The sequence below is a fragment of the Orbicella franksi genome, chromosome 5 (genome assembly GCF_964199315.1).
Source record: "Orbicella franksi chromosome 5, jaOrbFran1.1, whole genome shotgun sequence".
In the NCBI taxonomy this organism is placed as follows: domain Eukaryota; kingdom Metazoa; phylum Cnidaria; class Anthozoa; order Scleractinia; family Merulinidae; genus Orbicella; species Orbicella franksi.
In genome coordinates this window covers 29005898-29024262 of record NC_138149.1, presented here as the reverse complement: position 1 = coordinate 29024262, position 18365 = coordinate 29005898, and the positions used below count along the sequence as shown (strand labels likewise).

At 39.6% G+C, this 18365-nt stretch overlaps 1 protein-coding gene across 2 annotated transcripts in view; it reads right to left on the bottom strand.

Moving 5' to 3' along the window:
• Positions 1-18365, bottom strand: part of LOC145488027 (E3 ubiquitin-protein ligase ubr3-like) — a 34671-nt gene that overhangs the window by 9405 nt on the left and 6901 nt on the right. Inside the window, exons 5-31 of one of the 2 annotated variants that reach the window (XM_081466790.1) lie at positions 18144-18320; positions 17426-17559; positions 16313-16393; positions 16026-16091; positions 15405-15494; positions 14970-15098; positions 13629-13681; positions 12906-13045; positions 12702-12787; positions 12237-12296; positions 11697-11763; positions 11464-11560; positions 10732-10876; positions 10093-10188; positions 9470-9560; positions 8730-8807; positions 7866-8015; positions 6989-7106; positions 6203-6263; positions 5159-5218; positions 4332-4467; positions 3342-3515; positions 2867-3152; positions 2032-2211; positions 1634-1728; positions 992-1132; positions 212-345 (exon numbers count right to left, since the gene is read on the bottom strand). In XM_081466790.1, the coding sequence (XP_081322916.1) occupies positions 212-345; positions 992-1132; positions 1634-1728; positions 2032-2211; positions 2867-3152; positions 3342-3515; positions 4332-4467; positions 5159-5218; positions 6203-6263; positions 6989-7106; positions 7866-8015; positions 8730-8807; positions 9470-9560; positions 10093-10188; positions 10732-10876; positions 11464-11560; positions 11697-11763; positions 12237-12296; positions 12702-12787; positions 12906-13045; positions 13629-13681; positions 14970-15098; positions 15405-15494; positions 16026-16091; positions 16313-16393; positions 17426-17559; positions 18144-18320 (3125 nt within the window). The remainder of the gene's footprint in view (positions 1-211; positions 346-991; positions 1133-1633; positions 1729-2031; positions 2212-2866; positions 3153-3341; positions 3516-4331; positions 4468-5158; positions 5219-6202; positions 6264-6988; positions 7107-7865; positions 8016-8729; positions 8808-9469; positions 9561-10092; positions 10189-10731; positions 10877-11463; positions 11561-11696; positions 11764-12236; positions 12297-12701; positions 12788-12905; positions 13046-13628; positions 13682-14969; positions 15099-15404; positions 15495-16025; positions 16092-16312; positions 16394-17425; positions 17560-18143; positions 18321-18365) is intronic. The other variant, XM_081466791.1, reaches the window with a different exon arrangement.

The window sequence follows — 18365 nt, the reverse complement described above, 5'->3', positions numbered from 1 at the left end:
ACATGTTTTCCCGCGCTAGGCACCGCTAGCATAATATGCCACGCACGACACCGTTTGCATGTTTTCCCGCCTTGACACGGGTTACACGCTTTCCCGCGCTCGGCAGCTACACGTTTTGACTTCAGATTCTGATTGGTTCCAGGCACGAGTATTTTTGCCTTTAGTTTTTGTGCATTGGGCATTGCAGGACCAATCTAAAGGTGAATCATACCAAGTCAAATCGTCTTCTTAAATCTTCAAATCTGTTCCTGAACGTTGTTTCACAGTTAATGACGCGAGCCTCTTCTTCTTCGCGACTTAGCGGAAGCTGTTTGTGCCTTACATGAAGAGCTCTGTGTTTAAGCACTGTTGTGAAACAAGAACAAAAATAGCTTTGGTTAGTTAGTTGTTTCTAGGCAAACAGGAAGACACACTATTGAAGAGACTACAAAAGTTGTTTGCTCTTGATTCACAACAATAATAACAACAACAACAACAACAACAACAATAATAATAATAGTAATACTAATAATATTAATAATAATAATAATAATAATAATAATAATAATTAAAACATATTTATACAGGAACGCTGCATCAGTTTTAAGGAAAAAAACTGCTATCAATGCAGGTCCTTGGAAGTATTATATCAAATACGAGAGATAGCATTTCATCAAATAAGAAATTTCCAAGACCGAGCAGAGAGTTGCAAAAAGACGCGTAGCGGAGTATTTTTTGAGGAACTTCGAGATGTATGGAAATGCGATGAAACATTTTCTCGAGTGTTTGATATATCTCCCCAAACAAACATTATACCTTTATAACTTGATGAATTATTAATGACTGTTATAAAGCTCTGGGAAGGCTCATTTCATACCCAACAACTGACACCGACAAACAATTGTCCTTCCTACTGTCCATTCATAACACTTGCAAGGGGAACACTCGGATAGTTTACTCGTATGAGTTGTACCCTTTGTTTTCAGTGAGTTTTTCGAGAAGAAAGTTTCACCTGCACTTGGTTGTAGAAGAGCCACCAGCCCAATTGGCCTGCCCTCCGTGGATGTTGATGTTTGTCCACAAATAACACAGTCAAACAATTCTTCTGTAGTGTCACTGCTTGCACCGTCTACAGCCGTCTTGTCTAGGGCATCTGAGAATGAATTGGCCAGATGCAACGTTGTCTTAAAACAATATACAAAGCAAAACGTAAAAAAGGTAAAGTCTGCATACGAGCCAAGTGGCTCATCAGGCCGGAGCTTATCCCGGTTTCTGTAGCATGAAGTGACTGGGAGTATTTCTACTCCCCCCTGGATGGGATGCTAGTCCATCGCAGGGTTACTCCCATCATTAAATTCGCCGTACCCATTTTTTACCTGGGTGGAGAGAGACCCTGTGAGAGCAAACTATATTGCCCAACAACACAACACAAGGTCCCCGGTCATGGCTTGAACCCGGACCACTCGATCCGGAGACGAGCGCACTAACCATGAGGCCACCGTCCCTCCACAATATACAAAGTAACGTCTTACATCCCAGCCCTTGCCTATTTTTCCATCTTTTATAAAGACCGCAATGCAGTCCTGCTTCAATAAAGAACGTCACATCACACGTGGTACAATATAAGACGTAAGGACATCAACGTATGTTATACCTGGATCTTTCTTTAAGTTTTTCTCCATGAAACTTTTCTGTTTTGATGCAAACTCAGCTAAAAGCTTTTGCTGGCGTTCCCTGGCAAGCTGTCGCCTAAAAGAAGGACAAAAATGGCGTTAATTATCAAGCACGCATCCTAATTGGTATGCTCACTGTGATGCTAAGCTATCTTGTATTTTGCTAAGGATCTCTTGGTACTCCTATTGCGAGGGGGAGGAGGGGTGCGGGTAGATACAAGATTTCCTAAGAGGGAGCGGCTTGTTTTGCAGGCAATTCTCTCGGAAGTTTAAGGTTTTTGACGAGATCAACCTAAGACTGTCAGGACTGAAACCAAAGTATGCTCAGCAAAATACACTGCAGGAAAAAGGGCTACCGGTTGAAAAAAAAAAATGTTACCTGCGCATGGTTCTGGCCACAGAATCGTCATTGTCACCATCAGGTGAGGATGGACTGGTACTCGTCCGATCAGGAGCTGGTTGGAGTTTGCGCAGTGCAGCAGCATTCTCAGGACTAGATTTACCAATCACGTCTAACAGGTCTGACAGGTATTGAATTTCATCACCATGCGCTGGGCTCCTATTGGTATTGTGGAATGAAAAATACTTCATTCACGGCGTTGACAACTTAGTTGCATTCCAAGGTGGGGGAGTGGGAATATTGATTTTTCAGTGCCTTATTTTGTGAATCTGGTCGTCTGTTCAAATCCTTCTGGACCAGAATTACTAGTAAGATCATGCTGGTTGTGCCAAACAAACCCTTCTCAATTCAGATGACTAAGTCCTTCGCCTTGTCTCCTACAGATTCTCTGGACATTGAATTCATTGTACTATTCAAAAAGAGATGGTCACGGAGTTCCCAGTGAATGCATGTTTGAGAAGAGAGACCCGAGCCCATTCTGCAAGTTACCACGATGATGACGACAAAGGTGTGGAAATGGTAAAATATTCTAAGAGAAGGGAAGAAGCTGTAACACTCTTCTAAGTACAGTTCAACCCTTATTAGGCAGCCACCCACAGGGAAATGGATAATGGCCATTAATGGGGGTTGGCCGCTTAATAGAGGTAAAAGCAACAGAAAACCCCCATCGGGATTTTGACTACTTGCCGCCTAATAAGGGTGGCCGTTTAATAGGTGGCTGTTTAAGAGTTCAACTGTACATCAAAGCAAGAGTTGTAAATGTTCATGAGTGAAGGAGAGACCCTACTGGGATGTTAAAACATCTTTTACCCACCTTCCTGGTGATGATGTTGTTGAACTGGTCATGACTGACCTCAGCTTCACCAACAAACTCAAAATACTCTCGTTTATTCCTTCTACTGGGCAGGCGCTTGAGCCTTCCGACTTGTCAGGGGTTTCCAGCGGTCCTCCACATGACGTCATCACACAGGAGTTCGTTTCCATAGCTACATCACCTACAGCCTGCTCCAAGTCAGGAATCGCCTCCTCTTTGTCCAAGTGTAGATTGAGGGCCATTTCGAGGTTTCCTCTGCAAGCCCTCAAAAGTTTTATGGTGGTAACTTAAAAGAGAAAATTGGCGTTGTAACTGCGTTCTTACCTCGAATAATAAAGCCTCGACAACTACAAGTTCACCCCTACAGCCAAACTTTTTCATGAATGTCTTCCATGTGGCGGGGTGTTCTCAAGTCACGCCCACAGTAAACCGTTTAGAAAAAAAGTAACAAGACACCATATTTTAAGAAAATTACCTTCTGATGCATTGGTTAAACTGATGAATTGTTGGACCAAGCCTCGAAATGACGCTTTGTCTTTTATACTCCAGCTTCTTCTATCCCTTGCCTCAGTGGAGAGCAGGTCAGAATCGTTAACATCAGTCTTAGAGGACTGGTGTTCAGACGAGCTTAAAGATGTGCTCTTGAAGTCTGTGAAAAGGAGTACGCGTTTTACATTTGTATCTAGTGGCTCAAACCTCCTCTGTGGTTTAACCTTGTTTAACCTAGCTAACCCCTAGTCCACTAAGCAACGAAAAAGCACCTTCATGTACACGGATCGAAATTTAAACCTTACTTTAAATAGTGCATGTAAATTAGGGTCACAGTTATTTATATTCTGTTAGGTGTCCCCTATCAGGACAGGGTTCTCCTTCTGCAAGAAACTTTCAGACGTGTTAATCAAGTTTGTTCGTTCGTTCGTTCGTCCGTCCGTCCGTCCGTCCGTCCGTCCGTCCGTCCGTCCGTCCGTCCGTCCGTCCGTCCGTCCGTCCATCCGTCAGTCCGTCCTTCCGTCCGTCCGTTCGTTCGTTCGTCCGCTCGTTCGTTCGTTCGTTCTTTCGCTCCATCGGGTCGTTCTTTTTGCTCGTTAGTTGAATCTTTCGTACGTTCATTTACATAAGAAAAATGAGGCAGGATACAGTGGCATAGATGGTTAGTGTGTTGGAATCTGGCTCCAGCGGCTCTAGTTTGATTCTGTCTGGGGAAGACACTTAACTTCCACAGAGCTTTTCGTGTTACTTTAGTACAATAAATTGCCCGGGTAACATAACACGCCGGAGGAAAACTCGCGATGGACCAGCATGCCATCCAGGGGAGATGTAATATTCCCATAAGCTTCATGCTAGGGAACCTAGAATTAAGAAGCACTAACTTCTTGATTGACTACATGCCAAAAGCTTCCACCTCTACTAAAAACCAACACCATCATCTAAACGTAACATGATTTTAAACATCCTAAAAACATACCGTTCCTACCTCCTTCGCTGGTGTCCATTGGTTCTTGTACTGCTTGCACTACATGCCTAACATTTGCTACCATGCTGCTTGAACTGAATCCCAGGTCACTTATAGTCTTTGGCCAACCAGCAGGAACTTGGTGAGACTACAACAAATATGTTTCAAAACATGCTAGTGAGGAAGATTACCAAACATCTCTAGCAATCCACAAAAAACCTAGAGGGAGGCTTTGAAAAGGCAACAAGAAATTGGAAGCATGAAAATTGGACTGGAGGGGGGTAGAGATAGGGGTGGAGGGGGTAGGGGGTGGACAGGGCTAGTCACTCGCCTGCTGGTGATTGGCCAGAGTAACCATGGACTTCTTGTCGGCTACCAGCCAGATGATAATGGTAAATGTTAACCAAAGATATTCTATTTTTTGGTGGAAAGAATTGTTGACTTGTGTAACTCACTTAAATGCTTATCTGGATTTTACTTGCAATAACTGATGATGGCGAAAAATATTGACTTTGCTAGCGGTTATTGAAAATTGCGGAAAAAGGTAAATGATGATGGCAATTGAAGGAAAACTAAGGGATAGGAGCATAGTTGCTCAAAGCAGGATTAAAGCTTAACGACAATCCGATCTTTCCTTCACTACTCTATGACATTATCGTGAAGTTAGCTGTTCTAAACAACAACAAAAAGACTTGAGTTAAGTTTTAACCCTGGATTAGCTTCAATTGGCTTAAGAACCACCCAATAGTGTTTGCCATGCAACACTAAATTTCTGCTCATAGTTATGCCCACGTTGCTGCAGGCTTTGCTGCTAAATTATACTCTAAGGACGTTCTTACTCTGAAGAGCCATTCATGGTACTTGTTAAGATACATCAACAACATGGAAAGTTCCAGGGGCTGAAAATATAAATCACATTTAAGTTAAAAAATACTTCAACTTTCTTTAACTTCTACTTAGAAAGGAATAGTGAAAACCTCTTTTAGAAGGAGAATTTTTTCAACGAGCTATCGTGTCAATATCAGTGAAGATGACGCTTTGTTTTGTGTCATTTGTATAGGTAATCATACGGTTTCGAGTTCAATTTGGAATTAATTTGCACGAGTGAGTTTTTCAAAAAGCTGAAATTGCACGAGCCGCTACGGCTTCGATTGGCTGAAAGACAATAGGAAATTTTCTAAGCCAATGACATCACGTGAAATGATGACGAAAATTTTGTGCGGAAACTTTGGAAAAAGTATTCTCAAATGAGAAAAATGGCCTCAAGAAAGATCTTCCGGCACTTTCTTCACGCGACTTTTTTCATGTTTATATGCGAAGCGGCTCGTGCAATTTCAGCTTTTTGAAAAACTCACTCGTGCAAATTAATTCCAAATTGAACGAGAAACACCGTATGATTACCTATACTTATTGGCAGTCCAAAATGAAAAGGCCATGTAACCAGAAGAATGAGCACAAAGATCTAAACTTCAACATTTCAAATGAGCTTAGTAAAGGGTTTGGAGTTGTCCTAGTCTGCATTTATAATGACATGAGGTGGAAGTAGTCATCTAGTCGTGCCCTTGGGGGTGGGGGGGGGGGGTGGGTGGGTGGGGGCCGGGGAAGGCTCCGCCCTGAGATCCAACCCCTTACCCTTTATATACCATGATGCAGCCACAAGATGCGTCTGTTCGAAATATTTTAATTAAAAGCCCTTTAAAATAACTAAATGACAGATTTCCCTTCCCTTTCAAATACCTCAACTTGTGAAGTCCCTACCCTTTTATATACCTGAAGCCTGAAAACAGTACCCGTTTCAGGCAGAGCCTCGGCCCCGTATAGGCCATTACAGGGAGTACCCCCCCCCCCCCGCCGAAAATGTGCTGGTTGTGAAGTAGACATACCTGGTTTTCATCACTAGCGAGGGCCAGTTCTTTGAATGGAATGTCGAGTCTCTCGGAGACACTACAGAAATTGGTAATAAAGGTGCTCTCAATCAAGAGAGATATTTAGACAAAACTAAACCATTAATAAACAACTTTAACAGAACAGGTTAAGTCGCGATTTCAAAGTCTTCAAGTTTGTAGAATATGTTTCGATGGATGTGACAAACAGTTACAAACTGTGATTGAATAACCATTTGAACTTACAACAACCTGGAGAAGCATGCATATAAACTATCCTTCCCGCGGTTGTCATAAGTTCAAATGGTTTTTTTCCCAAACGCCTTTTGCAACTGACGAAGATGTCAGTCACATGTGACTGTAACATCTCAACACAGTTCCTTTGGAAATGCTTGCTTCCTATTACTATTTAACACTGCCTAGCTCTTTAAAGGCATTTTCGCTTTTTAGTATCGATTTGAGCGGTTTGATTAATTGCCCCTTTTCAGGCTTTGAGTTAAATCCAAAAACCTTTAAACAAGTAGGAAAGGTCTAGGAAAAGTAGATTTAAAATGCGTAGTTCGCTAATTTAATTAACACTAAACCGTACACCTATTCAGCACATACATGTAGGTCTAATCTCACTTACCAGTTTAAAAAAAAAAAATCATAATTTATTAAACTAGCTTGTTAAGCTTCGCCTCGGTCCATAAAAGCCAATATACCCGGCCCAATAGAGCGCTTAAGTTAGTTCAATAACAGCTACATGTTTCTCGTTTACATACAGAAGTGTCATGTAAACATTACCTAAGAAGATGTCTGGTGAGTTTTGTAATAAGATCTCGCCTGTGAGTTGGCTGTTGTTCTATCAGGAACTGAATGTGTTGCAGCTGAGCTATTTTCTCTTGGCTGCTACTTTGGTTCTCTGGAATTTGAAAAGTAAAAACAAACGTAACAGTGCTTGAGAACAGAAAATCAAATCAGAAACAGTAAGTGATAAAAAGAAAGAAGATCGCTTTGTTATGTCAGATTTATAGACTCAGCCAAAGAAGGACTTTTGCAAATCTGTTACAGTGTGGGTAAGGCTTCTGTATGACTTATCACTAAATGTATACAGCCATGTTTTTCACCGAGTTATTTCGGCCACGAAAATCGAAGAAAACTGTTTATGTAAATCAGGATAAACTCTGAATTTGATTCGCAGTATTCAATTAAATTGTTTGTTTATACATAAAAAGTATTCTTTAATTATGGCCACCCATAATTAATAGAGGGAAATGATTAAGAAGACCGGTGAAGATCAAAGAGGCAAATTAACAAACCCCCCAAATAGCCAACAAAAACATACAACAAAGAACTTTGCCAGGTTTCATAACTATTTAACTATGGGCCACCCAATAACATTATTAAAAGTTTACTTCATTCTTGGGTTTTTCCAGTTTGGCCAGCTTGAAAAATCCTCCTTCAATTTGAAAGAAATTTTGTACCTCGCCAAAATGACTTAAAATATTGAAACATGGCTCCTTTAAGACCTACTAGAGACGAAATGCATGTCTTTCTCTACCTCCACCTCTGTACCCACCTCCTCCAGGACTACTTTGATTTTCTAGCGACAACCGACCAACGCATTTCAGTAGAACCTTCACCAAAGATTAATCACAGAATTCAGTAGTTTTGTACTTACGAAGGGCACTGTTGAGCACGCCATTCATGAATGGGAGGAAAGGCTCGAACAGGGGAGGCTTCATAAGATGTGGATTGTGGAGGGCGTCCGTCATAGCAGCGCAGACGCGATGAGAAGAGTCTGTCTCAGGGTGAAGAGGAGCGTAGGGGTCTGTAAAAGACAAATGTTTGATTAGAATGCAGTAATTGTCTGTTTCATGCGTCCAAGTTTAAGGGACACATCTCACGGTTTGCGCATCTTGAAAAGTTTAGCCCATATTTTTCAAGTTCGTCGTTTGTAATCCGTTTTAATCTTCTCCATCCTTAACCATCCTTAATTCTTTATGGTTTATTATTATCTCTTTGGTGTTTTCTATCTTAATAAACTTCTATTTTCAGGTTTCCTTCAATTTAAAGGTAATATTGTATGAAGTCAAAATAACTTGATTGAGCTCCTCTGTTTATAGCCATAACAGCACGTTGAAAATGTAGGTAAGAGAAACCCTATTTTCATTATTTTAATATGTTGATAGATTGAAAATACTTATGTCGTAAATTGTTATGTTGTAACAATGAATTCTCCCCAAGGATGCAACAATTGAATTCTCAGAACCTGGACCAAAATTATCTAATTTGAAACTTGAAACTTCGCACTGGAACTCGAGAAGTTTATACATTTGATTAAAAGGCCTCCACTCTTGTCAGCTTTTTATTAAATGGTTTACCATCAAAATTGATCTTAATTATAACCTGCGTATAACACTGAAAACAACTCAATTAAATACGAAAGGGAGTCTATCGCCTTTGGAAATGAATAGAAATTGTTGTATTACGGTACGCAAGAAGGTCAACATTTAGCCAATCAATAGTGCAGTCAGCAGCCTACCTTGTTGCAATCTGTATATCAGCTCTCTGCTCAAACATTGATGTGTTTTGATCTGGTGCAGATCTTGCACATCCTTACCTGTTAAATGTAACAACAAACAGTTTGCTTCTTAAGCCTGGTTCACACTAGCGATGATATGACATTATGTTTGTAGTATGAACATGCTGACATAATGACATAAAAGCAACCTAGCAGCATGGACATAACAACACAAGGGGAAAAACTGATTTTTTCCTTATGATTGATCTTTATGTCGATGTTCACATTACCAACATATGTCGTTATGTCGCTAGTGTGAATCAGGCCTTACTGATTACTAACTACTAAATTATGTCAGATTTCCAAGGCTTGCTTTACTCAATATAACACCACAAAATCTATCATTCAAAGGTGGCATTTTTAGTTCTTTGGTTGCAATATTGAAGGATGCCTTGGCTTTAATAAACCGCATAATATCTGGGTGGCAAAAACGCTAATGAGTCCACACATTGTTTACCAAATTCCGAGTTTCTGAACACGCACCACATACAAAGTATTTGTTCAATCCGGTTCAAATTTCTTCAGGGATAGTTAATCGTTCCACGCCCCTTCAGTACTCAGGCCTGATATTTTTTCAGTTGGATCAGATAGTACAATCTTTACGCTAATGAGGCAAATATAAGAAATATTGCATACAAAGATTCCCCTACAACGTGGACTTGGTAAGAATATAACAAATCAACTGCTGTCAGAGCACAAACCGTAAGTGTCAAGGAAGTCAATACAGCGGTCCACTATTATGCAGCCAATATCCCTTGACTCGTCACTTTTACAGGTAGACGGCACGGAGCGCTATAAAAGCAAACACACATTTTATAACACTGTGTTGAATTTACCTCTTAGTAACCGACACTCGCTTAGTTTACATGAAAGCATTACTAAAACGTCTCAATTTCTGCATTTTGACTAGTTTATACGACGGGTATCTTTAGTTCTTTTCTGTTTAGCTACGGCAAAATTACTTCAAGACTCGTGCAGGCTACCTGAGCACTTGGGGCTCCAAATAAGTTTTAAAGGCAAGATGCCAATGAGAAATAACAACGGAAAATAGACACCAGCCTCACCACACTATCACAGGTTTTCTATTTAAGTGTCAGGACAGCTAGACTACGTTGTTGAGTGTTTTACGAGAGATCTCTCTCTGTCATCTGGAAGATTGGTGCACTAGAGGGTTACAAAATACACCAATGGACTTTCGAAGACTTCGGACAATGTCTAGCTACACAATCAGTTCAGGCTTCTCATTTATGACAGCAATACCTTATAGGGCAGTGAACAAACTACTGCATAAAACGAAATATTAACTGAAGTACTCTAGACTTACAAGATTTGGTGTTTTAGGATGTGCCATTACCGCCAGCTTTGTCAGATAAACAGCAAGGTGTACTACATCTGCTAGGGAATTAATGTCCTCCACGGCCTAGAAGCAATGAAGACAACGCAAATTAACAATACGTACTTTCCGAAATTGCATTTAAAAATTAATTAGAAGATTGTTGAAAAACTGCTCCGAAGAGTTCTCAAAAAATATTTGGTAAATCATGTTAATTTGCCAGTTACTAGACAGGACAGTTTCTATTCACTCGACGTATCTCTAACTCTTCCCCACCAAAATTTCATTTTTGATAAATGGATGCTAATAAGAAACTTAAAAACTATGGTGTAAACTAATATCGTCCTAGACAAGTCTGCTAAAACCATTAAAAATATGAACCCACATTCAATGATGACAGTACTTACAACGAAACTTAAATTGCAAGAAACTTGTACCCATTTCGTCACAAATATGGGACAAAGAAACAAGAAAGAACCCCTGCGGGAAACGAGCCCATGACCTTTGACGCAGCCATATCAGTCGGGCAATCGAACACTGCATGTAGCTTCTCATTTCGTATTTGTGTTTCTCACAATTCAGTTTTTACAAATTGAGAGATGTTGTTACTTAACACACAGCCTTGATTACCTTGTGATAAATGAAGAACAAAACCCCATGCAGTGTATTGGAGTGGAGAATCTTCGTCAATCCACAAAACTTCTCAGGCAGTGGTTTAAGAGGCAGGAATGGCGGCCATAATTGTCCTCTCTGAGGCTGGCCATTCTTGCAAGCACTGGAAATAATGGAAAACATATCGAGCATATATACCACAATCCCTGGTTTAAAGCTCATTGATAAATAAACACACTGCTCCAATAGATATGTTTGAATCGATGTATTTCAAGTACTCTATTCGCCATTTCAAAGACACGGCAAACAGAAAATCCCCACGACAATCGTTAACAGCGTGCAAAGAAAGTCCTGTCCGGTAGCCCGATGTTAGTGGATTTTCCAGTCGGGCTATTGCACTCTGTCCGTCATTTGCCTGACAGGCAAGTGAAGTTTTCTTCACGAGAAATTGTTTGAGAAAATTCAAATTACAGGAGTAATGTAAGAGATCAACCTAGTAAGAGTGATTTTCAGGTTAGTACATCGTAGTTAGAGTTTACCTTCAGGAAGGGAAGCCATAAGATCCCGTGGTATATTTGGACGCTCAAGTCACATGCAACAAAGCTGTGGCATGTGGGGCGCCAAAAGGAATGGTTCTTACGCCGTTTTGGTCTGAAATAGGGCAAGGGTTTCAAGAAGTTCGCCGCGCACCCTCACCCAATTTTTCTAGTAGTACTCCTTCCCCTACCCCTGGAAAAAAATTATACTCACTAGGACTTATAGCGCTGCATAGCAGACTGTACATCTTGACGATGGAAAGCTCGTAACAACACAAGAACAAAATCAAAGTCGTTCTTCCAGACAATATCTAAAGATAAAAGAACGTCGGTTAAACAACTTAGAGCTATACAGCAGACCGTGCCTACACCTCCAAACATTTATCCTACATTCTCCAATTTCGTTTACAATTCACCTCAATATTTCCCTTGTCATCGCAAACATACCTTTCGGGACATACATGCCCTGCTGCATTGATCCACTCTCAAAGCTTGGGCCTCTGTAATCTGCCAACTTTGATAAAGAAAAAAAGAACATAATCAGCAAGCTGATGAGCTAAGAGCCATTGACAGTCGAAGGATATGGATTTTCAAGAATTTTCTTGAACTCTAAGAATACATTGGCCAAACAGGAGAAAACGCAGACAAACACCCTTTTAAGAGTTTCTTAAAAGTTTCTTAAAGGTTTCCTAAAAGAAGTATTAGAGGAGGTTCAAATTTGATTAGAACAAACGAAAGTCAACGAAAATTACCAAAAAAATATAAAAGTTTCAGGTCGAATGAAAGGGGGGATGGAGAAAGTTTATAATAACTTTTGTCAACTCTTGTTGTTCTTTTACTTTAGAGCAGGTTTCTTTTTTTTTAAATAAAAAAAGAAATCATAATCTTTGTTTCCTTTGACTCTATGAGAATGTTTTAAGACTAAAGAATTTGAAATTTGGCAGATATACTTGAAAGAGAAATAAATTGACAGGTTAAATTCATCACCTCATTGAGAGTCCTTTCAAACTCCTGTGTATTATGCGATTGTCCTGGTTTATCTGGGATGTGAGCAATGTTAAGGCAACTACTGTAACGTAACAACCAACATCCATGGCATGCGAAGGAGTGTATGATCTCTGACAAAGTTTATAGTTCTGCACTTGGGCAAAAGTGGCTCAGGTTATCATAGTTTCCGTGGCGTGAAGTGGCTAGGAGTATTGCTACTCACCCCTGAATGGGATGATAGCCCCTCTACACGTTGCCATCCCTTCCCCAGTCTATTGGTACCCATTACCCAACAGAGCTGCGCAAGGCAAAGCAGTACATGAAATTCTTGAAAACATGTCTTGCTTAAAGAATACAACACAATGTCCATATGAAGAGCATTAATTGGTTGTTCTTTAAGACTGTAGTATGCAGCAAAACGATCTCTTTAAGTTCATCTTGTAAAGCATTTCTTTAAAAGGATATCAGATCAACCAACTGACTGTGAGTTTTGTCACCCATACAAAGTTGAGCAATCATTTCCTTCCGCAAGATTTCTGGATCTGTAAGGCCTGTAAGACAACAGCAAAATATTGACTTTATCAGAGGTATCTGATATCCAGTGCATTTTACAGGATATACAAAATTGAGAGTAAAGAGGTTTATTCCTACAGAGCAATGTTACATTACCCAAATGTAGTCGAGTGCTAAGGAGTGTGATGAGCAGCGTCAGCATTCCTTCCACCATGGACACTTCTGTGCCACCGTCAAAGCTGGGAGGACTGGACACAACTGGTACACCAAACTTAAACCAGTGTCGAAGGCCAAAGCTGCAAGACAAATAAGGAAAACTCAAACCCAATCCACGGAAAAGTAACAAATCACACTGTGATTCAAGGAAAAAAAATTGAAATGCTAAATACCACTTTATTCTGCTTTTCCAAAGCCGGTAAAAGTGGATTTTTCTTTAATTCTAATCTACATGTACAGTAGTATGACAACCCATAAAATAGGAATCCAAACTACTTTCTAAATCAGACGTGCTCAGCAAATTCCTGCATGTAGAGCTGTTTTCACTTGTCCTAGTGTCAAAAGTAATTGGCATTTGCTTTGGTTACAGTGCGTTACTACACTACACAATTGGCTTTAAAGATGCGTGCCACTTGGTCATCTAATCAGAAGTAAAACCAAAACCAATCGTGATTTACTTGCACACGTTTTCCTGCGCTTCGCACCTGCTACATGCATTTGCTTTGAGTTTTCATTGGTTCACAGGATTGTCTGACTGTGTTCTTTGTGGTTGGCCAGAATGACTGCCTTTGGTTTTTGATTTATGACAATCATTGAAAACTTCTCGACACAACCCACCAATACTCTATGTAGACAGAAATATTAATGGCATGGTGAACAAACCTTTCGATCATTGTGCCAATGAAGACTTCAGGATCCAGAAACATTGCACACACCTGAAACACAGCATAGATAAAAGATGATCAATTCCATGTTTCAAAACCTTAGTTCTCTATTTTCCAATTGCCCATAATGCACTCTGTTTGCCCCCCAAATTTTGCATAAACTATTGTTGTGAAATACTCTTGGGAGGTCTGCATATTCCCAAGAGCATTTCACAACAATAGTTTACGCAAAATTTGGGGGGCAAACAGAGTGCATTATGGGCAATTGGAAAATAGAGAATGGCTGTTCACTGTAAGATCATTAATTTAACAGCAGTATATAGTATCCAGATGGATGTCATCTACTTGTCGAGATGTACATCAAGATGTAATCCTATGGATGAGACTAGTCTTGAGAATGTAGACTCAATAAAGTCACTAATATCTTTCAGGATACATCAAGACATCTGGACAACCTGAATGGAAATCTCTTGTATTAAGTAAAAACCTGTTTGTCAGTTGAAAATGAACCAGGGCTTATACAGGGCTTGAAAAAAATTTGAATTCTGGCTTGCCCTTTGGACTAACATGTGTACGCGTGCAGCTCTCAAATTTTGCTTGCCCTGGGAATGTCATTAATTTCAAGTAATTTGGTTGGCAAATGACTTGCTTGTACCCTTGCCCATCAGGCAAGTGAGAATGAAACAGGGAAATCTACTTGTCCTGGACGACTGGAGGGCACTTTTTTGCGAGTGCTGCTTATAGCGAGGCACTTGGAGGGCAGAATGTCTTGCTCTAAAAAATAAACCCAGCAACAGCCATACCTACATTTGAACTCTAAACATCTAGAGTTAAAATCTTGTGCACTATTAAAATGTTTGAAACCATATCCTCCTCATGGCAAGACAGTCTTACCTCCACTAACAGCCACCTCTCCACAGCAGCCACTTTTTTTGTCCCCGCAGTTGGCCCATACATTCCCTCATATTTTAATCTCTGTACAACAGCCAACTCTCCACTACACTAGGCAACAACCACTAAAGCGTGCCCAAAATGTCAAAATAGCCTTTTAATGGCCAGATGAACAGTGCATACAAAACCCCATTTTGATCCATACCGTGGGTCATTGGTCTCTGTTTCTGTTTTATCGATATGTATTGATTGTGTTGTGTACTTACATGCTAAATAAGCATTTTTTAAAGATAAAAATGTTGCACTCCCCAAAAATGCAAATGGCCACCTCTCTTAACTCTACAACAGCCATTTTCCTCTGTTCCCAAAGTGGCCGTTATGGAGAGTTTGACTGTATTAAATGAAAATTAAAACAGCATCTCTAAAATGACAAAGCACTCTGACTCACCTGTAACAGGAAAATATCCAAATCCAGCATTGAGTTGCAGAAATGGCAATTGATATATAGCTGTACTTGACTTCTGATCTGAGAACCATTACGCACCCATCTACCGGCACGAATTTCACAAATAGCAGCCTTTGCAATACAGAAAATAAATTAGAATTAGCCATTGTTTTCCTACTCTGCATATCACTTAAAGCTTTTCATTTTCTTTCTTTATAAAAATTGGTTAATTTTACACTGAGAAAGAGTCCAAATTTAGGAACCAAATATGTCAACCTCCATGACAGTCTGACTGGCACAGACAGACAGAGAGAGATAAAGGGACAGACAGAAGAAGAGAAAACTGACAAACACTTCATAATTATTATGCACAATGACAAAATGCGAATGATTTAATGTATATGTACATGTCTTTGTACAGTACATGTATTTTCTCACCTGAATGTGGAACAGATCTTCACAAATGTTTCTGAGGAGTTCATTTGAGGGCACGACTTCCTCCAGAGGAATATCAAACTGAGATACAGCCTATATCAACCGGAAAACAATTCTCAAGAACAAAACTGGGTACAGGTGTATGTTATTGCTCACACAATAAAATGTAGATGTAAGTCTTTAATGCTAGAGCAAGTCTGAAAATTACATTGTATGGTTCATTTATGAATAATACAAACACCAGAAAGCCTGGACCCCATTGCTCAAAGTGTGCATAATGCTGTCCAATTGATAACTCACTATCTGGCGGATAAGTGTTGATAACACAAACTCCATTTTATCATCTGAATAGTGATCTATGCAGTGGATATAGCATTATCAATTCTCTGAACAACGAGGCCCTGGTCTGCATCATTCAACTACAGTTTTTAACTATATTTTACAATTTTTCAATAGGGACATTTTTGAGTAAAAACAGGCATTTTGAGGAAAAGAAGTGATGAAAATAAACAACAATTACACGTATGTCAAACCTGGATTCATAGTCAGATCAATTTCAGTGTCATGAACAACAGTGAAAGTGTGCATGGGTGGAATAATTAAAACCATTCCCAGCCTGCTTACCAGACTAATAAAAGCAGCAAGATGCCTATGAAGAGGAAGATGAAATGTAACCTCTCCTCGCTGGGGCTGAAACAAAATAAATATTGCATACATGTAAATCTTGAAGAAAACGTAGTACATTTAAAACACTACATAACCTCCCTACACAAAAAACAACTCTCCAAATTCCAATTCAATCTGGAAACTGTGGATGGAAAGCCTTCCCATGGGATGTCCCACTACCAATTCCATTTTACTATTTTATTGTTTAAAAAATCATAAAATAAAGAATACTGCTATTAACAAACCTTGCTATCAACTTTCTTGTACCATCTATCAAGAGCCTCAACACTCCCCTTGATCATGTTTTGAACACACTGGACATTTTTCTAGTAACATCAATGAGAAAAATAGTGTATAGCTGCATCTTTCTACATTTCACTCATTTTACTCATGAATTCAAGTTCGTGACTAAGGCATACATGTAAAATATTGTACAGTTAAATGGTTACACAAGCATTGTACATGAATTTGATCTGCCCACTTGGAATATTGCAATTTTTGTTAACAGAACAATGACAATTCTCACTGGAAAAAAACACCTGCCAAGGTTCTTTGGAAAGAATTATAGGCACCTGTCTTACTGCAGTTATGCTTTGTAGAACTATTAGACAGATCTACACATCTACATGTATTTGAGTCATCCACAATGCAAACCCCAAGTTGTGCTAGCCAATGCAACAAATTCTTGACATCACAGTGCTCAGGAAAAATGAATAATTTATGTTACAGTCTTCCTGAGCCTGGTACTGTAGCTAGCTCAAAAGTGCCAGAAAATAGCTCTGACTGATCAATGTCAAAAAAACTTCCCTGTAAAAGTTGTACAACTCTCCTTGAAAGAAATCATAAAATCCACATTGGGTCCGCACCCCCCCCCCCCCCAACACAACCTCCCACCCCTCTCCCCAACCTTTCTATCAAACAGTATGCCATTACCTGCATGTATTGATTTAAATATAACATAATCATGTGGCAAGAAAATTACTGAGAGAGTTAAGTGTAAGTACTGTCTTCCCCAAGAACCCAACACAAAGATACAGGGCAGCCTTGAACCCAGACTGCTAAACACAGAAGCTGAATGATCTGACTGCAGGTCCACTATGTCTCCCCAAAAACGATAATATATAATATTACTCAAGGCTCTCACAGAGTTTTTAACTTGGCAGTTTTATTTTAGGATTACGTGGCTGATTTTGCACATTCATTTCAAAAATCAGATGAATATACACCTCTGTGAGTAGCTGGCTGAGATCATGAAGTACATTGTACAGTGTAGATGGAGATTTTTGCCAGAAGCCGGCTGCATGTACATGTACTTTTGAAACCTCTGGAACTTCTACAGAGTAATGACACAAACATACCAGTGCTGTACATGCATTAACAAAGCTCCACAGAGGTGACGATGCAGCTTCCAGCTCCACATAAAATGCCTCACAATATGTCTGTGGTTCATACTCAACATGAGTTAGTAGTCTGCGACTGTTTAAGTTCATCCCTAAAATAAGACAAAAATAATCCCAAAAGCTTAACACAGTTCATCAATCACAACTTTGTCTCTGGCACTTTCCTGTGTTTGACCCAGTTATGCTTTTATTATTACTTCCTATGAAGTTTGATTTTGTCATTGCTTTGTTTTCTTTCGTAAGGAATGGTCACTGTAATTGCCATGGTTTTGAGGCAATAAATTGAAAACTGCCCCTAAAATACAGATAGTGAACATTGCAGGTTCAAATGTGAGTATTACAAACTAAGTATTTACACTTAAATAGTAAGTCACACCAATTTGAAAGAAAGTCATGTCTGCTAGCCCGGAACTGGTGGATCTTGCGGCCGGGCTGTGGATTTTGTCTTTCAGTGAAGTTTCTTGATAATTTTTTTGTAATTCAAATTGAGATAAATCAAGTTACAGATTGAAGAGCTGTCATAACAAACAATTATTTTCTTGGTGTTGGGGCGGGGAAGGGGGGGGGGGGGGGTTTGTAAGAATGATTTTTGGGCTTACAGAAAAAGAGCATAGTTACAGCACACCCGAAGGCCATTCCTGAAAATTTGTTTTCTTTGTATCCTGAATGAACTTACCAGTCAAGTGTTCAATGAACTTCATCCACTGCCTAATGAGGTCATCGTTCTGCATGAACATCTCAGCTATTGACTTGTGTGACAGAACATTGATGAAGTCACTAACTATTGGCCAATAGCAATGGTTCTTGAGTGCACGACTCTCACAATTCACCACAACATGATTTGAAATTGTGTCTGAAAACAAGCAAATATTAACAATTCAATAATAAGCTCTTATTA